Source organism: Pieris brassicae, chromosome 5, assembly GCF_905147105.1.
Source record: "Pieris brassicae chromosome 5, ilPieBrab1.1, whole genome shotgun sequence".
NCBI classification, from domain to species: domain Eukaryota; kingdom Metazoa; phylum Arthropoda; class Insecta; order Lepidoptera; family Pieridae; genus Pieris; species Pieris brassicae.
In genome coordinates, this window is record NC_059669.1 from 2,027,119 (window position 1) to 2,043,354 (window position 16,236).

General features: G+C 32.9%; 1 protein-coding gene across 1 annotated transcript; it reads left to right on the forward strand.

The window, feature by feature from the left end:
* The first annotated feature begins 5,036 nt into the window (after positions 1 to 5,036).
* LOC123710126 (prolactin-releasing peptide receptor-like) lies at positions 5,037 to 15,454 on the forward strand. Its single transcript, XM_045661848.1, has 2 exons — positions 5,037 to 6,542; positions 14,569 to 15,454. Exon 1 carries the CDS (start codon positions 5,247 to 5,249, stop codon positions 6,534 to 6,536), a length of 1,290 nt encoding a protein of 429 aa, XP_045517804.1. The 5' UTR covers positions 5,037 to 5,246; the 3' UTR covers positions 6,537 to 6,542; positions 14,569 to 15,454.
* Positions 15,455 to 16,236: the final 782 nt, after the last annotated feature.

Below are 16,236 nucleotides of genomic sequence, written 5' to 3' on the forward strand. Positions count from 1 at the left end.
TCTTTGAATAGCTAGTTTTATTACTAGCAAATTTTGACGTCCACGTCAAACAAAACCGTTGTATGTATGACTCAGTTTCCGATCTATGTCCCCCATTCGGTCCGTTGTGAAGGTCCTGGCTAATTAAACTAGCTCGCTAAGAATGGGCACTTCATGAAAAACTGGCAAAAAACTCTCCGCCACTCTTTTTGATCGCCAAAATGTGTCATACAAATTGTTTATAAGGCAGACCAGCAGAATATTTGAACTGGAGCAAATAAATACCAAGGATTAGGATTATTTTAATAATCTTCAAAGCTTTATTGATTAATTAACGATTAACGAGAGTTTTAAATTTATTCAGTTTTAATTCTCTGCATGTCTTGAGTATATACGGTACTGAAAAATAGCACGCCTTTGCTTTTCAGACTCATGTCGTAATAAAACTTAAGTAACCTTATATTTGAATAAGAATTGTCGTCGATAGATTTCAGGTTTGTTAATGGCATAACATTTATTACATATTAACATTAATTAATTAATCAATGGCGCTACAACTTTTTTAAGTCTGGGCCTCAGATTCTGTATCTGTTGCATAATCATTTGTTAATCAAATAGGCAAGTAGGTGATCAGCCTTCTGTGCCTGACGCACACCGTCGACTTTTTTGGTCTAAGGCAAGCCGGTTTCCTCACGATAATTTCCTTCGCCGTTCGAGCGAATGTTAAATGCGCACATAGAAAGAAAATCCTTTGGTGCACAGCCGGGGATTGAACCTACGACCTCAAGGTTGAGAGTCGCACGCTGAAGCCATTAGGCCAACACTGCTCGTCACATATTAACATTGGTTTTAGTAAATAAGCTGTATATTTGTTCTGCGCTGACAGAAACCCTATTTTTAGTTTACTCGCCACAACATTACGTACTTATTTATTTAATCTTTGTAAACAATAATATAAAAATTGTTCTGTACAATTGTAAATTTAAAGATAAAATTGTAAAATTAAAGAAGACCAAGAGAGAAATAAGCTTCATATAAGCTGGATCCAGAAGGTCTCTAACGAGATGGTTCATAAACGAGTTGGAACGTTAAAAAGGAAAAATTATTCAGTACATTAAACAAGAGAAAGTTACGTTCCTGGGCCACGTGTTGCGCCAAGACCGCTACCATCTCATTCAATTAATTATAATGGGTAAAATGCAAGGTACACGGCGTGGTAGAATGAAGAAATCATGGTTTAACCTCGGAGGGAGTAGATGTATTGTGACTGCGGAAGAATTGCTGTATCTAGACAAGACGCGCTTTAAGAGAGTGACGGCAAACCTCCAGTTATGGAGAGGCGCTAAAAGAAGAAGAAGAAAAAATAAATTAATGGTACGCTCTTTTCTTGAAGGCTCTTAAGTAGAATCAGCTTAGAGCAACATCTACTGGCAGCTGATTCCACAAAGAGGTGGTGCCTATTGAATTTTTGATAAAAAAGATAATTATCAAAAAACACACGTAAAACGTATAATCCTTGAAATTGTAATACTCGGTAAAAGACTTATTGTGACATTATTAGAGGCTTTATATAAAAGGGATGTTTGTCGGGTCTTGGGGCTAATTTATACGTTTGACCCTTACAAATGACTTGTGAACTTCTGAAGCTCCACTTTATATTAATAATTGCGTTGCTAAGGAAGTGTTTCGTATTCCCGATAGAACTTCTAACTACCGTAATTATGGGCCTATTATATTAACTTTAGTTGTTTTGTTGTAGTGTTGGCCTAGTGGCTTTAGTGTTAGGCTCTCATTCCTGAGGTCGTAGAATCGATCCCCGTCTGTTCACCAATGGATTTACTTTCTAAGTGTGCATTTAACATTCGCTCGAACGGTGTCAATATCGTGTGAACCCAAAAAGCCCACGGCGTGTCCCACACAAGAGAATCACCAACTTGCCTATTCGATTGACAAATGATCATGAAAGAGATACAGAAATCTGAGGCTCGGACCTAAAAATGGTGTAGGGCCACTCATGTTTTGTAATTGGTCATATTTTTATTTATTTATCATAATAAAACTTTTATTACTAGAGGCGTATGTCTCTTGTCTATAATTTATCAATAAATCATTATTTTAGGATTGCCAACGATAACACTTATCATCAATATGGTCATAAAACTATAAGACTCCCGATTAAATAATCCTTGGTCCCTGAATGACCGATATCGCTAACTAACCCGTCACAAACATTGATTACTTATAATAGATTTTTTGTGTTACTAGCTGACCCGCCAAACGTTAATTTTACATATAGATTACTTCAGTTAGCGACCACTGAGAGTTGAAGATTATTGCAGTATTAATACTATCTAGTAAAACATTTCTTTATTTGTACTAATATCGTTTCTAAAAATTTGGTTTGATGGTAGAAAGGAAGATCGTCGAAACATTTACTTACGTGAAAAAATTCACTAATTCATTCCCTTATTAATTAATTATCTATAACAATAGTAAAACAGCAACAGCAGGGAAGAGACGGAAGATCTACTACATAAAAATACAACAATTCTTTGTAACAGTTACACAACATTAAAAATATATATATTTGTTATAATTGTTACAATAAAAATGACTTTAACATTGAGATACTTACAAACTTTAGCAAATCCGTTTTGAAAATATCTCGCAACTCGCTAAGCCTTTTAGGATAGGCCTCCACCAGCTCTCCAATGAGTTCCATCATTGGCAATTCTGGTCCAGTATGGCCCCAAGGTCAGGCTGATGGCATATCACCATTGTGTTTTAGGCGCCCCTGTCTTTTAATGACCATACGGGTTAATAAATCATACTTTTATATGCAATTCAAGCGAGACCTGGTTAACGAGATCTTTAACACTTATCGCCTAATTACAAAACCAAGAAACATTTCGCCGCCAAAGTATTGTAATTAAATAACCGTTTAGAGATCGCCTAATTGTGAAACTTTGGGAGTTTTTATCGGTCAAAGAGTAACTTGTAAACATAGTATGTCTTGATTTATGGAACCTAATCGGTAAATGCAGTTAAAGACTTATTCTCGTATAATAAGTGAAAGTAAATAGCGCGTAAATGGATTGATAGTCCACTAAGCAGATTGAATTATAATCACTACATTAGTTCACAGGCTAGCATTACTTAGTCTTTATTGGTTGAAGATTAATCGACTGGTTCATATATGTTTCTTCTACATTATTATGTATGTATATAAAGATATATAACTCGTACAGTAATTCGATTAATTGGAATAAAAAAATCACTAGCGCTACAACCTTTTTAGGTCTGGGCCTCACATTTCTATATCTGTTTCATGATCATTTGTTAGTGGAATAGGCAAGTAGGTGATCAGCCTTCTGTGCCTGACACACGCCATAGACTTTTTGGGTTTAAGACAAGCCAGTTACCTGACGATGTTTTCCCTCACTGTTAAATGCGCACATAGAAAGAATGTCCATTGGTTTTTTCCTCAGTTTAAATCTTACGACCTCTTGGATGAGAGTAATACGCTGAAGTCAACACTGCAAATCCCAAAAAACTAGAAAACTAAATACACAATTTTAAATAGCCTGGCTTTATTTATGCCTATTTCAATTATAATTGAAATTCCAAACAATATTCAAAGCCATCAAAGGAATCCTCGACAGTCAGATTAATTAGCAAACTTTAGTGTTTATTGACTGGTCGTAATGGTGTATTTAGTAGCCCATTCCTTGTTTAACGACTCAATATTATCCACTTAATGTAATCATGTACCAGCGATGGCCTGGATTTGCATTTGCATTGTATTTGAAAATTATTGACTCTGTACCATATAATATTTTGACAGTAATAAAGTACAGTTACGGTCTATTTTTAAATCACGGTCAATAAACTGTATATAATGATGCTATATTTTCGGCTTCGGACCTATGGACCTATGGACTTTCTGTCAATGACTATCTGATGACTTTCTGTCATCGTGAAGAAACCTTCTTGCCTTACATCCAAAAAGTCGATGGCGTGACTACAAATGATTATGAAACAGACATTTGAGGCCAATACCTAAAAAGGTTGTAGCGCCACTGTTTAATTGATGTATGCTTTTATTCTTATTAGGAAAGAATTGCGAATCCCGAATAGCAAAATTTCAGTTAAAACGTATAAACGTTTTGGTTTATTTACACTGATTAAATGAAGTGCGTGATCACGTAATACACGTTCAAATCAGAATAATGTGAATCAAGAATGTAAATTCAAATTAAATGGACTGGAATATAAATTGTGTGAGGCTATTGTCCGGTAATAAGACATATCCTGACCTAAGTGGAAAGGAAAACGGACCATAGATACTAAAAAGGTTGTCTATTTATCCTTAGAGAATTTAATACGTAACTTTTCAATCTTTTTTAAGACTGTCAAGAGCGTTCGTAGGTAAATAACATAGAAAACGAGAACCACATCATGTCTTTAATCTTCTTTATTTCTTAACTTTCTAATATTTGACTGAGTCATATTAAAATAAACATTAATTTATTATTTATATAACATTTCTTTGAGGTTAGCGTCTTCTAGTCTAGTAGAAATAAATATGTGTGCGTGTACTAGTGTACACACGTAAGAAGTGAAACTTCTTTATGACCTTATTTTTCGAAAAATGGTCTACTATATGCAACTATACAGAAATTGGTTAAATAAAGTTAAGTTAGATAAAGTTTAACAAAAGGATTTTATTATCATAGACATGAATACAAATAATACAATTATTTCATTTTACCGTATCACTACTAAGATTATTACAGAATTTTATTTATTGTAATAGAATTATTACTATCATTGTTATCGTTATTATATATTTTTGTTATTAATGGCTTCCAATGTCTTCGAATCAACCTTAGTAGAGACAAGAAAAATATGGAGCGTAACGGAAAATGTGACGGTAATTTTTTTCCAACGCCGATAGAGAAGTTTCACTTTAATAAATGTATGGGTATGTTTAATACCCGTTACATCGTTGAGTTACTTTTTAAAGAAACAAATTAACTCTTTTGTCTTTGTTTTCAGACATCTCGGCGTTGATGGAGCTATCCAGTCATAGGCAAATACCACAATGAATACAACTGACACGCACGAGTAACTAATAGAACTGAAACAAACAGTATGAACGTCTCTCATTTTGTTTGCTCAAATACACCGATCTGTCTCAGTTGGCTGCTTAAACATGCCAACATCAACCGCCTTACACTGATGCCAAGTTAAGAAACCAATAAATTATGCCGACCGAATGGAGTACCAACGAATCTTTATATAATTTAAACTACAGTCAAAATGAGAACATTACAGTCCCACCGGACCCGATCGAGGACAAAGCCATTCAAGCCGCTTTTTGCACAGCTTACACAATTATATTCACAGTTGGCATCTTCGGTAATGCCCTGGTTTGCTACGCTGTCATCCGGAATAGAGCAATGCAAACTGTCACTAATCTTTTCATCACTAACTTAGCCCTTTCTGATATATTACTATGCGTGTTCGCAGTACCCTTCACTCCCCTTTATACGTTTTTAGGCAGGTGGGTTTTTGGCGGTCCCCTCTGCCACATAATGCCTTACGCCCAAGGCTGTAGCGTTTATATTTCCACTTTAACCCTCACCTCTATAGCCATTGACAGGTTCTTCGTAATAATTTATCCTTTCAAACCCCGAATGAAGATAACGACATGCATTGGACTTATTATATTTATATGGGTTTTCGCTCTATCGGTAACCTTTCCTTATGGCTATTACATGACCCTACAAGACATTTTTTGCGCAGAAAAATGGCCATCGGATCAGATCCGGAAAGCTTTCGGAGCGGTAACGACTATCATGCAATTCGTGATACCTTTTATAGTAATGGCTTTCTGCTATATGTGTGTTAGTATTAAATTGAATGATAGATTGAAATCGAGGCCCGGAAGTAAGAATAGTAAAAAAGAAGACGCCGAGAGAGAACGAAAAAGACGAACTAACCGAATGTTGATAGCTATGGTTGCAATTTTCGGGCTCTCGTGGCTCCCGTTAAATTTAATTAATATAAGTAGTGATTTTTACTCGTTTGCCGAAGACTGGAAGTATTATATGGTACTGTTCTTCGTAGCACATTTCATAGCCATGTCCTCGACTTGTTACAATCCGTTTTTGTATGCATGGTTGAACGAGAACTTTCGGAAGGAGTTCAAGCAAATTCTGCCCTGTCTCGGTGCGTTAGTGACGAAGAAGTCTAAAAGGAATTTCAATCAATCGGATAGAACAGGAATGTACAGATCGGAAAAAACTTGTAACGGAAATGAAACCGTTCAAGAGTCCTTGTTGACTTCAACCGTAAATAAAATTCCTTCTGTTAGATATAGGATAGAGTTAAATGATAAAGTCAAAGTGTACGAAGATGATGTAGACAATGTGAGCCCGGATGAAAAGCCAGAGGACAACCCAAGTCCGAACGAAGACTGTGTTAAGATGTATATGTTGGTAGATAAAACTGTAGTTTCATCTGATAAGGAGCCCATTGTATCTGCGCTGTAAATATTGGTAAGGATTTTTTTAATAATTTTAAGTTAATAACTTAATTAATTCTAATCAAGTACCTCGACTAATATTTTTAATTGGATACATTTGCTATGTTTCTTTTAATTGTATCAGTTCAAAAAATAAATTCACAACAGTTGTGAACAGTTATTTAACCGTTTTCTCAGATAAAAAAGCAAATAACACAAGGTTTATTTAAAATTGTTTTGCCGAAGCCGCGTACAAGTTAATTGAAGAGGTCTATTAAGTATAAGTAATAAGTTTGAAATTTTTATGAAATTACCGTCTAAAATTCGTAATATTAGCATTGATTAAACACCAATTAAATACCTGATATCCTAAAATGGCATTTAGGATATCAGAATGAACCAAGTTGACTAAAATTAGCGACGTTATTTAATTATGTACTTCTCGGGCGTATATAAATTAAGTTTTCACGTAAAAAAATATGTTTAATTATGAAATATGAGTTTGGAAATTATAACATATCATAAAAATAAATAAACAAATCAATCATAAAAAAGCTATTGCAGTGATATTTACTTTGATGAATTACTATCTGAATTATATTGATTTAAAGAATTTTAAAGCACAGTAATTTATGGCGGATCTATTGTTATTTCTTTAAACACCTACATACACTCCAGATGTTTATCGCTCCCGAAACTTTATGTACGTTTATTTCGATCGATTGTACTATAAAGTGAATTTCATTATTTGTGTAATCAAAATTTCGCTATAAATCATTCTAAATATGTCGTGTTTTTATTTTGATATTAAAAGTTGAATGATCAGACTTTGTTGAATCCGATAATAGAACAGCTATTTTATATAGCATATTAGTAACGTTTATCTAGTTTATTTTGAGATTATCAAAGTAAGGATTTAGATAGACAATTATCTCTATAACTTCGTGTTTTACATACAACTTTTTTACTTAAAAGCAATATTTTTATTTTAGAAAATAAAACTAAAACCTTGCTGTTCGTTCAGACGATAGTCTATATACTGGGGACATTTAGGTGTTGTAGTTGACCAAATATGATGGAACAATGGTACACATTGAACTTATAAATTTTATTTGTTTAATACAACAAACGGGTAGGCAAACCTGATTGTTGTTGTTCAGGTATATCGCCTCCCATTGCCACTGCCAATGCCAGAGCTCGCGAATGTTGCCGGCTTTTAAGATATCAATATATGTATATAGTAATATACTATTTTGTTGTTTGTCGATGTGTTTAAATAAAGGAAATGCAAGATAAAGGGGGACAATAAAGAAAGGAAAAGAATTATTGTCCGAATTCGTATTTAATTGTTTTGACTGTACTGAGTATAAAAATATGACTAAATAATAATCCAGTAGCATTATATAGATCTTGGAATCATATTGCCTCCGTTTAATCGTCTAACAGAATTTTTAACAGAAGTTTTAAATAGTATGTACCTGACACGAACGATTTTTGGAACTTAAACATGCCGTTTTTGTCATCACGAAAATTTCAAAATCCAGAAAAGAAATATAATTAAAAAATAAATAAATTTTTCATGATCATTTGTCACGGTAATAGGTGATCAGCCTCCTGTGCCTGACACACACGCTGTCGACATTTTGTGTCTAAGGCAAGCCGGTTCCCTTACGATGTTTTCCTTCACTGATCGACCAAGATATACATATAAATATATGTAAATGCACTATTATTGTATTAACAAATCCATTTGAAAGAAAATAAAGGAATATTGAAAAACAATGGAACAAGAAAAATTATTTTATCCAAGCCCATTTTCTGATAGCTATCATAGATATTTATCACTCACGTTTCCAATAGATTTTCTCACATTGTTTTTATTCCTCTCTAGTTATCACTAATACGATTCTTTGTTGGCGGTTATCTTAATGTATTGCAAATACAGATAAGCCCGATACTTTATTGTACAACCAGCCTGTCCCATCTTTACTGGACATTTCGAAGAAATTTAAAAACGATACAATAGTGTTAGTAACAAACAGTACAAATTAAAAATAATGCTCTTAATTAGTATAAATGTGGCCAGTCTACACTGATTGAAAGCACTTTAGATTTTCTTTTCCATTTTCAAAACAAATAGGTCCCAAGTGGACCGTGATTGTCTATCATCTTATAGAGTAAACTTTAAGAGCTTGGATACAGAAGCTTGCTTACTTGCATTAGATCTAAGATATTATTTTATTAAGGTTATTGCCCTTGAGTTAATCGATCTTCTATTGTTTTAATTAAATTAGAGTTTATTACTATCTGTGCAGATGTGTGTTTAAATTCATCATCATCAGTAATTGTTTGGGTTCATCTCTTTTCGTACCCCTTCATATTTCTCCAACTCAACCCACCCACCCGTTTCCAGGTTAAAATCATTTCTCATTTAATATATAAATGTCATATAATAAACAAATTATGAAGGCAGGAATTACGTTATCAATCCTATTAAATTTTGACTTCGCTTCTCTTTAATGGCTTGGTTATTTCACGATTACAATTGACTAGACAAACTTAATTAACTATAGTAACCTCCTTTCATAAAAAAATCAATGGTCAAATGGTATTAATCTTCATAAAGAGACCTTTTCTGTGTGTGACAACGTAAATACCATTTGACTGAGACGAAAATTACTTCAGTTCAAAGAGTGCAACTAAACTAATTTATTTATGAATAAGCTTTAATCCAATCAAATAAACATCAGCTAACATTTTTTACAATTGGAGACCGTGAACCCATGTGGTAGCTTCCCATCGAGGCAGATCCAAAGGGTCCAGTATTTATCATGTTCAAAATTTAGACACCCATAAACACACAGTTCACATACAACAAAGTAGTCGTTAGACACACTCCTATAATCGTACATCATTGTTTAGATAAAAAAATGTAATATTTCAGAGCCGTCGTTTGCAGACATTCCGCGTATATTTGTCAGAAACAGCTATTGTCAGATTTCTTTCGTTTCGCAATCAATAACTAAATTCTGCCGTTTGAAGGGTACTTAATTGTTTGTAGTGTCGGAAATCAACTCAATCTTTAAACAAAAGAGCAAACATATTTTTTACAAGAGTTTATTTACTCATTAACACTTTGTTCCATTTAAATTACATACACAATAAGATAACATAAATTATTAGGGAGGCCTTGTCGGGATCCTTAGGATAGATAAAGAAGGAAAAACTAAGAGAAAACTGCAAAAAAATTGCCCTAGTGGCTATACTTTACAGCGTGTGACTCTCATCCATGAGATATGTTCGATTCACTCAAACAGTGAAGGAATACATCGTGACGAAACCGGCTTGCTTTAGACCCAAAAAGTCGATATCTTTTGTCAGACACAGAAGGCTGATCACCTACTTGCCTATTAGATTGACAAACGATCATGACACAGAAACAGGCCCAGACCTATAACGGCGCCTGTGGTTTTTTTTATAACCAAATCAACAAAAATAAAATTAATAACAACAATATAATAATATACAACAAAAATAACCCATTATAACCAAATCAACAAAAATAAAATTAATAACAACAATATAATAATATACAACAAAAATAACGTCTAAAATAAAATATCAATCACTTATAAACTAATCTTAATAGTCATGAATCACCTATTTGTTCATGAGTTTTAGAATCTAAAATACAATAACAAAAAGAAAAATATTAAATACAATAGAATTTGTTATGTGATAAGGATAAGCGGTGTTTATATAGAAGACTTTAGTAGTGTATAGTTAGTTTATAATGAGTGTGAATCTAGTCGGCTTGATTGCGAATGAAGAACTGTAAGTTCCCTACGTTTTTATCTTGAATAATGAAGCTAACAAGCAAAAAAAGCTAATTAGCATTAAAATCAAACTTACCATCAGTATTATAGATTTTTTTATTTGGAAAATCAAAATACAAACTCCCTTTCTAAACAGCATGTCTTTTCGTAAACAAAATGCCACTGTTGACATAAATATATTTCACTAAAATCATCAAACTAAGACGGCTACCCAGGCTTATCACTCATAGTTAGACTTGTCATCTGAATAACGGATTCTCGACATATCTCAAGAATTTTCCATGTTTCCACTGACAGAAAGCGAAAGTAATAAGTATCTGTTTTGTTTCGTTTTTTGTAATAACTCTACAATTATGAAAAACAATGTGGTTAGTCGTATTATTCAAATGCGATTTCTATAGAATGAATAGGCTAACATCGTAAATTTTCATCATACGAAGTCAACTTGTAAACATGTATTTAGAGTCAAATAAAAATATTAAATTTAATACATTATTAAAATGACGAGTCGATTGCTTTTCCGCAAGCGTGGTCAGCGACAAACCAAGTTCACAGATAACAATTTTTTATTATTCTACTATTACACTATTCAAATGTTACCATATTAACATCAGTATATTAACCTATTCTCACCTAGTTAGTACTTATAAAGAGGAAACATTTGTTGTAAATACAGGACCGATTTTAAAAATTCTTTCACCAATAGTAAAATGCAATAATATTACCCAAGGTGTGATAAAATATTCATTTAAAATCGGTCAAGTATTTTTAATAGCGTTTGGGAACAATTGATGATAGAACAATTTTTTTTTAAAAAACAATATTTACGTCAAATGTTGTGTATAGGAACGTTCTAAGACACTGAAGTTCAACATATAAATCTCAGAAAGTTTAAATTTTTGTGTTTATTTTTAAAGCTTAAAAATTTCGGGAATGATTAAACAAAATCTTTCATTACCTACAGATATTTTTTAATTTATATTGTCGGACTTTCTACGTAAATGATGTAACGAGATTAAAAATGTATTGGATTAATACAATACATATATTAATTGTAAAGTAAAATCTGGTATTGTCTTTTGTTGACATAGCTTTTACACATTAAGAAAACACTTTTTAAACGGATTGAAGCTATGTCTTATTATTATAAACTTATTTACATAATTTTAAATTTAATTTTCTATTAATTCATTAATAATAGTTTATATATAATCATATGAAAGAAAGTAATTAAAAATAATGAAAACTAAGTAAAAATTAAACTTTTATGATAAAAAAAATAACTAAACGTAGATAACATTACAACTTAGTAGACATTCCACCACCACGAGGTCGGTATTTAATTATTTTAAAGACGTGCCAAATTCAAGCCAGTCCTTGCTTGAGTAAAAATCTTTCATATTCAAATATGAAAGCTTTTTTTAATATTTATTGTTTGTATTTTATATATTCTGTAGAACTCTTCAGTACTTTTGCTTAAAATTCCTTCAAACAGAATTAAGTAACGAAGCCCTGGTTGCTATGGCAACGTTTGAAATTGTCAAACACTGAATTCTTGAGCTTTGAGTAAAAGAACTTATTATTAATCCGCGCTCTTTTATTACGATTTAATAAATTGGGATTCGGCGAAATTATACCGATATTTTTTGCCTTAAAAAGATGTTCCGTACGTACTCTTTTTGTTTCTCGCTGGTTCTACGAGATCATATTGGTGATACTTTTGCCCATGATGAATAATTTTCATCGTGATGTAAGTCCACGTTTAAAAACATTAAAGGTAAACAAAGAGGATACGTTTACTAAATCGAATTCCCCGCAAATTACTGCTTTAATTACGCAAAATCTAAAACAGTTACATGTTTGCTTAGAATTGCCCATATCCGAAATATTTGCTTAGGAAATTTGAGAAACGTTAAACCAAACAGTGAGTAAATGCTTATACAATAGAAATGCGTTTGATTTTGATGATATCGATATCTGTTATCGTTTTAATAATTAGTTAGTCAAATGGCCAGACACACTTTTGATACGGACATTCAATAACCGTTGCGCTAGGAATCTTTATAAAAATTATAATTTTTCCTCCATAAACAAATCAAAATATCTTTATTTGACATTGACAAACATTAATACAAAATTCATAAGAAATGAATTGATTAGATAATCAAAAATGTTTTTTATATCAGAGGAAAATGGATGGCTCGTATCTTTTCATTATGATCAGCGTCTCAACAAAGGTGAGGTCTTTGTGTTTAAAAAATTCGAAAAGGTTTTCGAAAATCACTAATCAAAATAAGAAACTCAGAACCTAGCGGCCTTGACTCGTCCAATGACGAACGTGACGCTATGGGTCATAATAATATATTCTGATCATGTTTATGACCATAAATTGCTCAAACCCTATATGGCTTAGAGATAAATTAATTTGCTAAACAAGTAATACACAAAAACATTTCAATTGTATATTTTGTATTCCAAGCGGTTTGCGTCGAGATGTGGGGTCACTCTGCATCTTCTACCCCTTTTACAACGGAGAATGATCAGAGGAGTTGTTCGGATTAATAGCTGCAGCTGAGTTTCACCATGGACATTGATGAAGAATACAAAATTCGAAGAGTGCGAATGAAGCAGAAGATACAGTGGAGAAAAAATCCAATGACGCTACAACCTCTATGTCTTGGCCTCAAATCACTATGTTTCGGAAGTATTTTTATCAGGCAAGTAGGTGATGAGCCTGCTATGCCTGATACACGCCGACTTTTTGAATCTTAGCCATATAGGTCGCCTTACGATGTTTTCCGTACGAGTTGTAGGATAATTTAATCGTACGAGTAAGTTTTAACAGCCACGTTCGCACTCACAAGCCAACACAGCTCAAGGTGAAGAAGAGTACCGCGAAAGTAACTGATATAGTTAATACTGACATCAGACACATACGGCTAACCATTATTTGCTTCTGGTCTACAATACAGTAATGTGCCCAATATCATTCGGCACAACCATTATCAAAGTGTTACTTTCCAACTGTTGTAGTTTGTAAATGCTACAAAGTGTGAATCACGATCTATTGTAGTGAAATATTGTAACGCAACACAACGTTCAAAATAATAAATCAGATGAGATGCGTCAATAAAAATACAGGAATAATTTTATAGCTTCAACCACAGATTACATTCACGTGTTCCACGTGCGTTTCAAAACATTCCGCGGCCAATACGTAAAAGACACATACAGAAAAAATATTTTTCTTTATGTCTTGGATAATAATTTTTATTAATATCAAATATATGATTTGGTACGAAAATGTGGTCACACTGTATTTATCGCTCCTGAGTTTGAAAAAAGAATATACAAATGAATTTATAGCTAATAACGGTTTATAGTGCGTTAATGATCAACCCAGTCTATTACAATTAAGTCTTCACTAAAATATCTTCTAAGAGAAATGTTTGATATTTTCGTGGGGTTTTACACGCAACTATAAAACAGGCGTAACAGTGTCTTTATCGCTCCCACGGAGTATGAAAATATAATACATCTTTTTGTAACTAATGAAGAGGTTTATAGTGTGTTTATTTATACAGTATATAACAGTTAAGTCTAAAATATCTACACCGATATAATATAAAGAGAAAAGTTTTTCTTTTATAATTGATAAACTCTGGATTTGCAAAGTTCTTTCTGCAATCAGCAAGATATGTAACATAAACCTACGACTGAGATTACTTGGCGTAAAAATGTGACACCAAAGGTGGTCGGTAGAAGCCCCTACAGGGGGTAGGGTCCCCGTCTTGAGGACCGATAAATCTTTATTTTGTTTATTAATATTAACATTTAACCTTCAAGTTTATAACTTGTATTGTGCAACTTAAATTTCACATTCTCAGTACCTACTTCTACTGACCCCCTGGGCCCGTAATAATCTTCTGACGACATGTAGATACCGGCAAATATCTTGAACAAATCGCGATTTTCAGGTATCACTGGTGCGCATATGTATCCCGCGCTGTGTTCAATGCGCAAACTTTCCCCAACTCCCTTGTTTAATTCTCAAGAAGTTTGCCGGTATCTGCCGCAAGTCGCTACTTAAAACTAAACATTTTTAAATTAAATAATAATGTGTCTTCATTGTGCTATAGGTCGTTACTATAGCAACAGCCCAAAACTTGGGAGACACATGATTGATTGGATATAAAGTTCTAATCTTATTTTTCTTTGTTTCAGATACTTAGCGTGTTGTCACAGACATATAGACAGCTTTAAGCTTATAGTGTGTAGATATTATGTAGAAATTGTTACATAAATGTATGTATAAATGTTAGTAACATGTACATTCAGGCCGACTCCTATGTATTGATAAAATGTATATAAGAATTGTTATTGTATATAATTATTTATCTAATGTTCGCAATTAAGTATAATAGTGACTAATAAATGTTGAAAAATAATTGTATTATTTACGGTTTCTATTATACGTGTAATAAAAATAATTAACATTGTATAGAAAAGCTATGTGTGTATTTGGAACTAAGTTTAATAATAGAAAACACAGTACAGTGTTACGTTCGAGCAGCAAACAAATTATAGAATTGTACACTCTAACGTTACAAGAGGTTTACCCGTAACTAGTTTGACAAACGTATGCAAATATTTGTTTGAAAAATGTTATGGTTCTGAGCACATTGAAGCGTTATATAATGAGACTCATTGCTACTGTGCCAGTATTCTATAGCTACCAACAGCAAACGCCATACCAATTCTGACTTTTATGTATGCAACAACCGTAGTTCGCTTTACATTGAAGTCAGGATTACAATCGCTATAACGATGTACTAAACATAGATAATGTCGTAGCTATAATATTTACCTTCCTGAGACGGTCTGTATAAACAAAGCAACCCTTTACTTATAAAACATATTTCAAACACGTTTATAAGTAAGGGGTTATATAAAGTGTTTACATCAATATAGTTTCTAGAAACTTTGAGCCCATTGGTGTAAATACTTATTAAATTTGTGAACTGTGTATTATTAAAGCTGTTACATATAAAATGTCAATGGAAAGTAAAATGTGCAATTCGATGTTCAAATAAAAATTACTTTTTTTGTTCATATGGTTTTATTTCTTATATTTATACTTAATAATAAATCAATATATATACAAACACGACATAAGATAAAAAAGCTTAAATAAGCTTTTCTTACGAATCAACTCAACTTAGGGTCCTTCAAGAAAAGAGTGTACCAATTGTTAAAAGGCCGGAAACGCACTTGCAAGCCGTCTGGAAATGAGAGTGTCCATGGGCGGCGGTATCACTCAACATCAGGTGAGCGTCTTGCTCGTTTGCCTCCTATTACATTAAAAAATATTTACTGCTTATTCTTGGGTAATAGTACTTGGAAACGTTGTTTAACGATACTAGTACGTTGAGCTCTGGAGTCACCAGACGCCAACTTAATTTTCTTATTATATATATATATCTTTCACAGGTTCTTTTGTCTAGCAACAAAACAAGGTAAAAGCCTCCTCCAAAGAGTTCCAGATTTTTCTGTCAGTAACTTTCGCCAGCCGTCATCGCAATTTCATCTGCCATCTAGCACAAGGGTGATCTTGTGCCTTGTGCCGGCCGTTTCATCAGTCTTCCACCAGTCCATTTACATATTTTTGAGATCGATTTTAGACATTAACATACATAGGTACATAAATATTATTTTGTCTATTTTTAACCGAACTGATAACTAAGCCAATAATAACTGTTTTCTTGATTCATTCGTCTTTCTCTCTCAAACTTTGTTTACAATGTTAAAAGACAACTCAGCGCCCTTGTTACTACAATGTAATAAAACTACTTTTTTATGAATCAGGGGAGTAAACTTTTTAATGATTTACTC

Excerpts from the sequence above, each read along its gene's own strand:
- LOC123710126 (XM_045661848.1), top strand. The coding sequence starts at position 5,247 with ATGCCGACCGAATGGAGTACCAACGAATCTTTATATAATTTAAACTAC.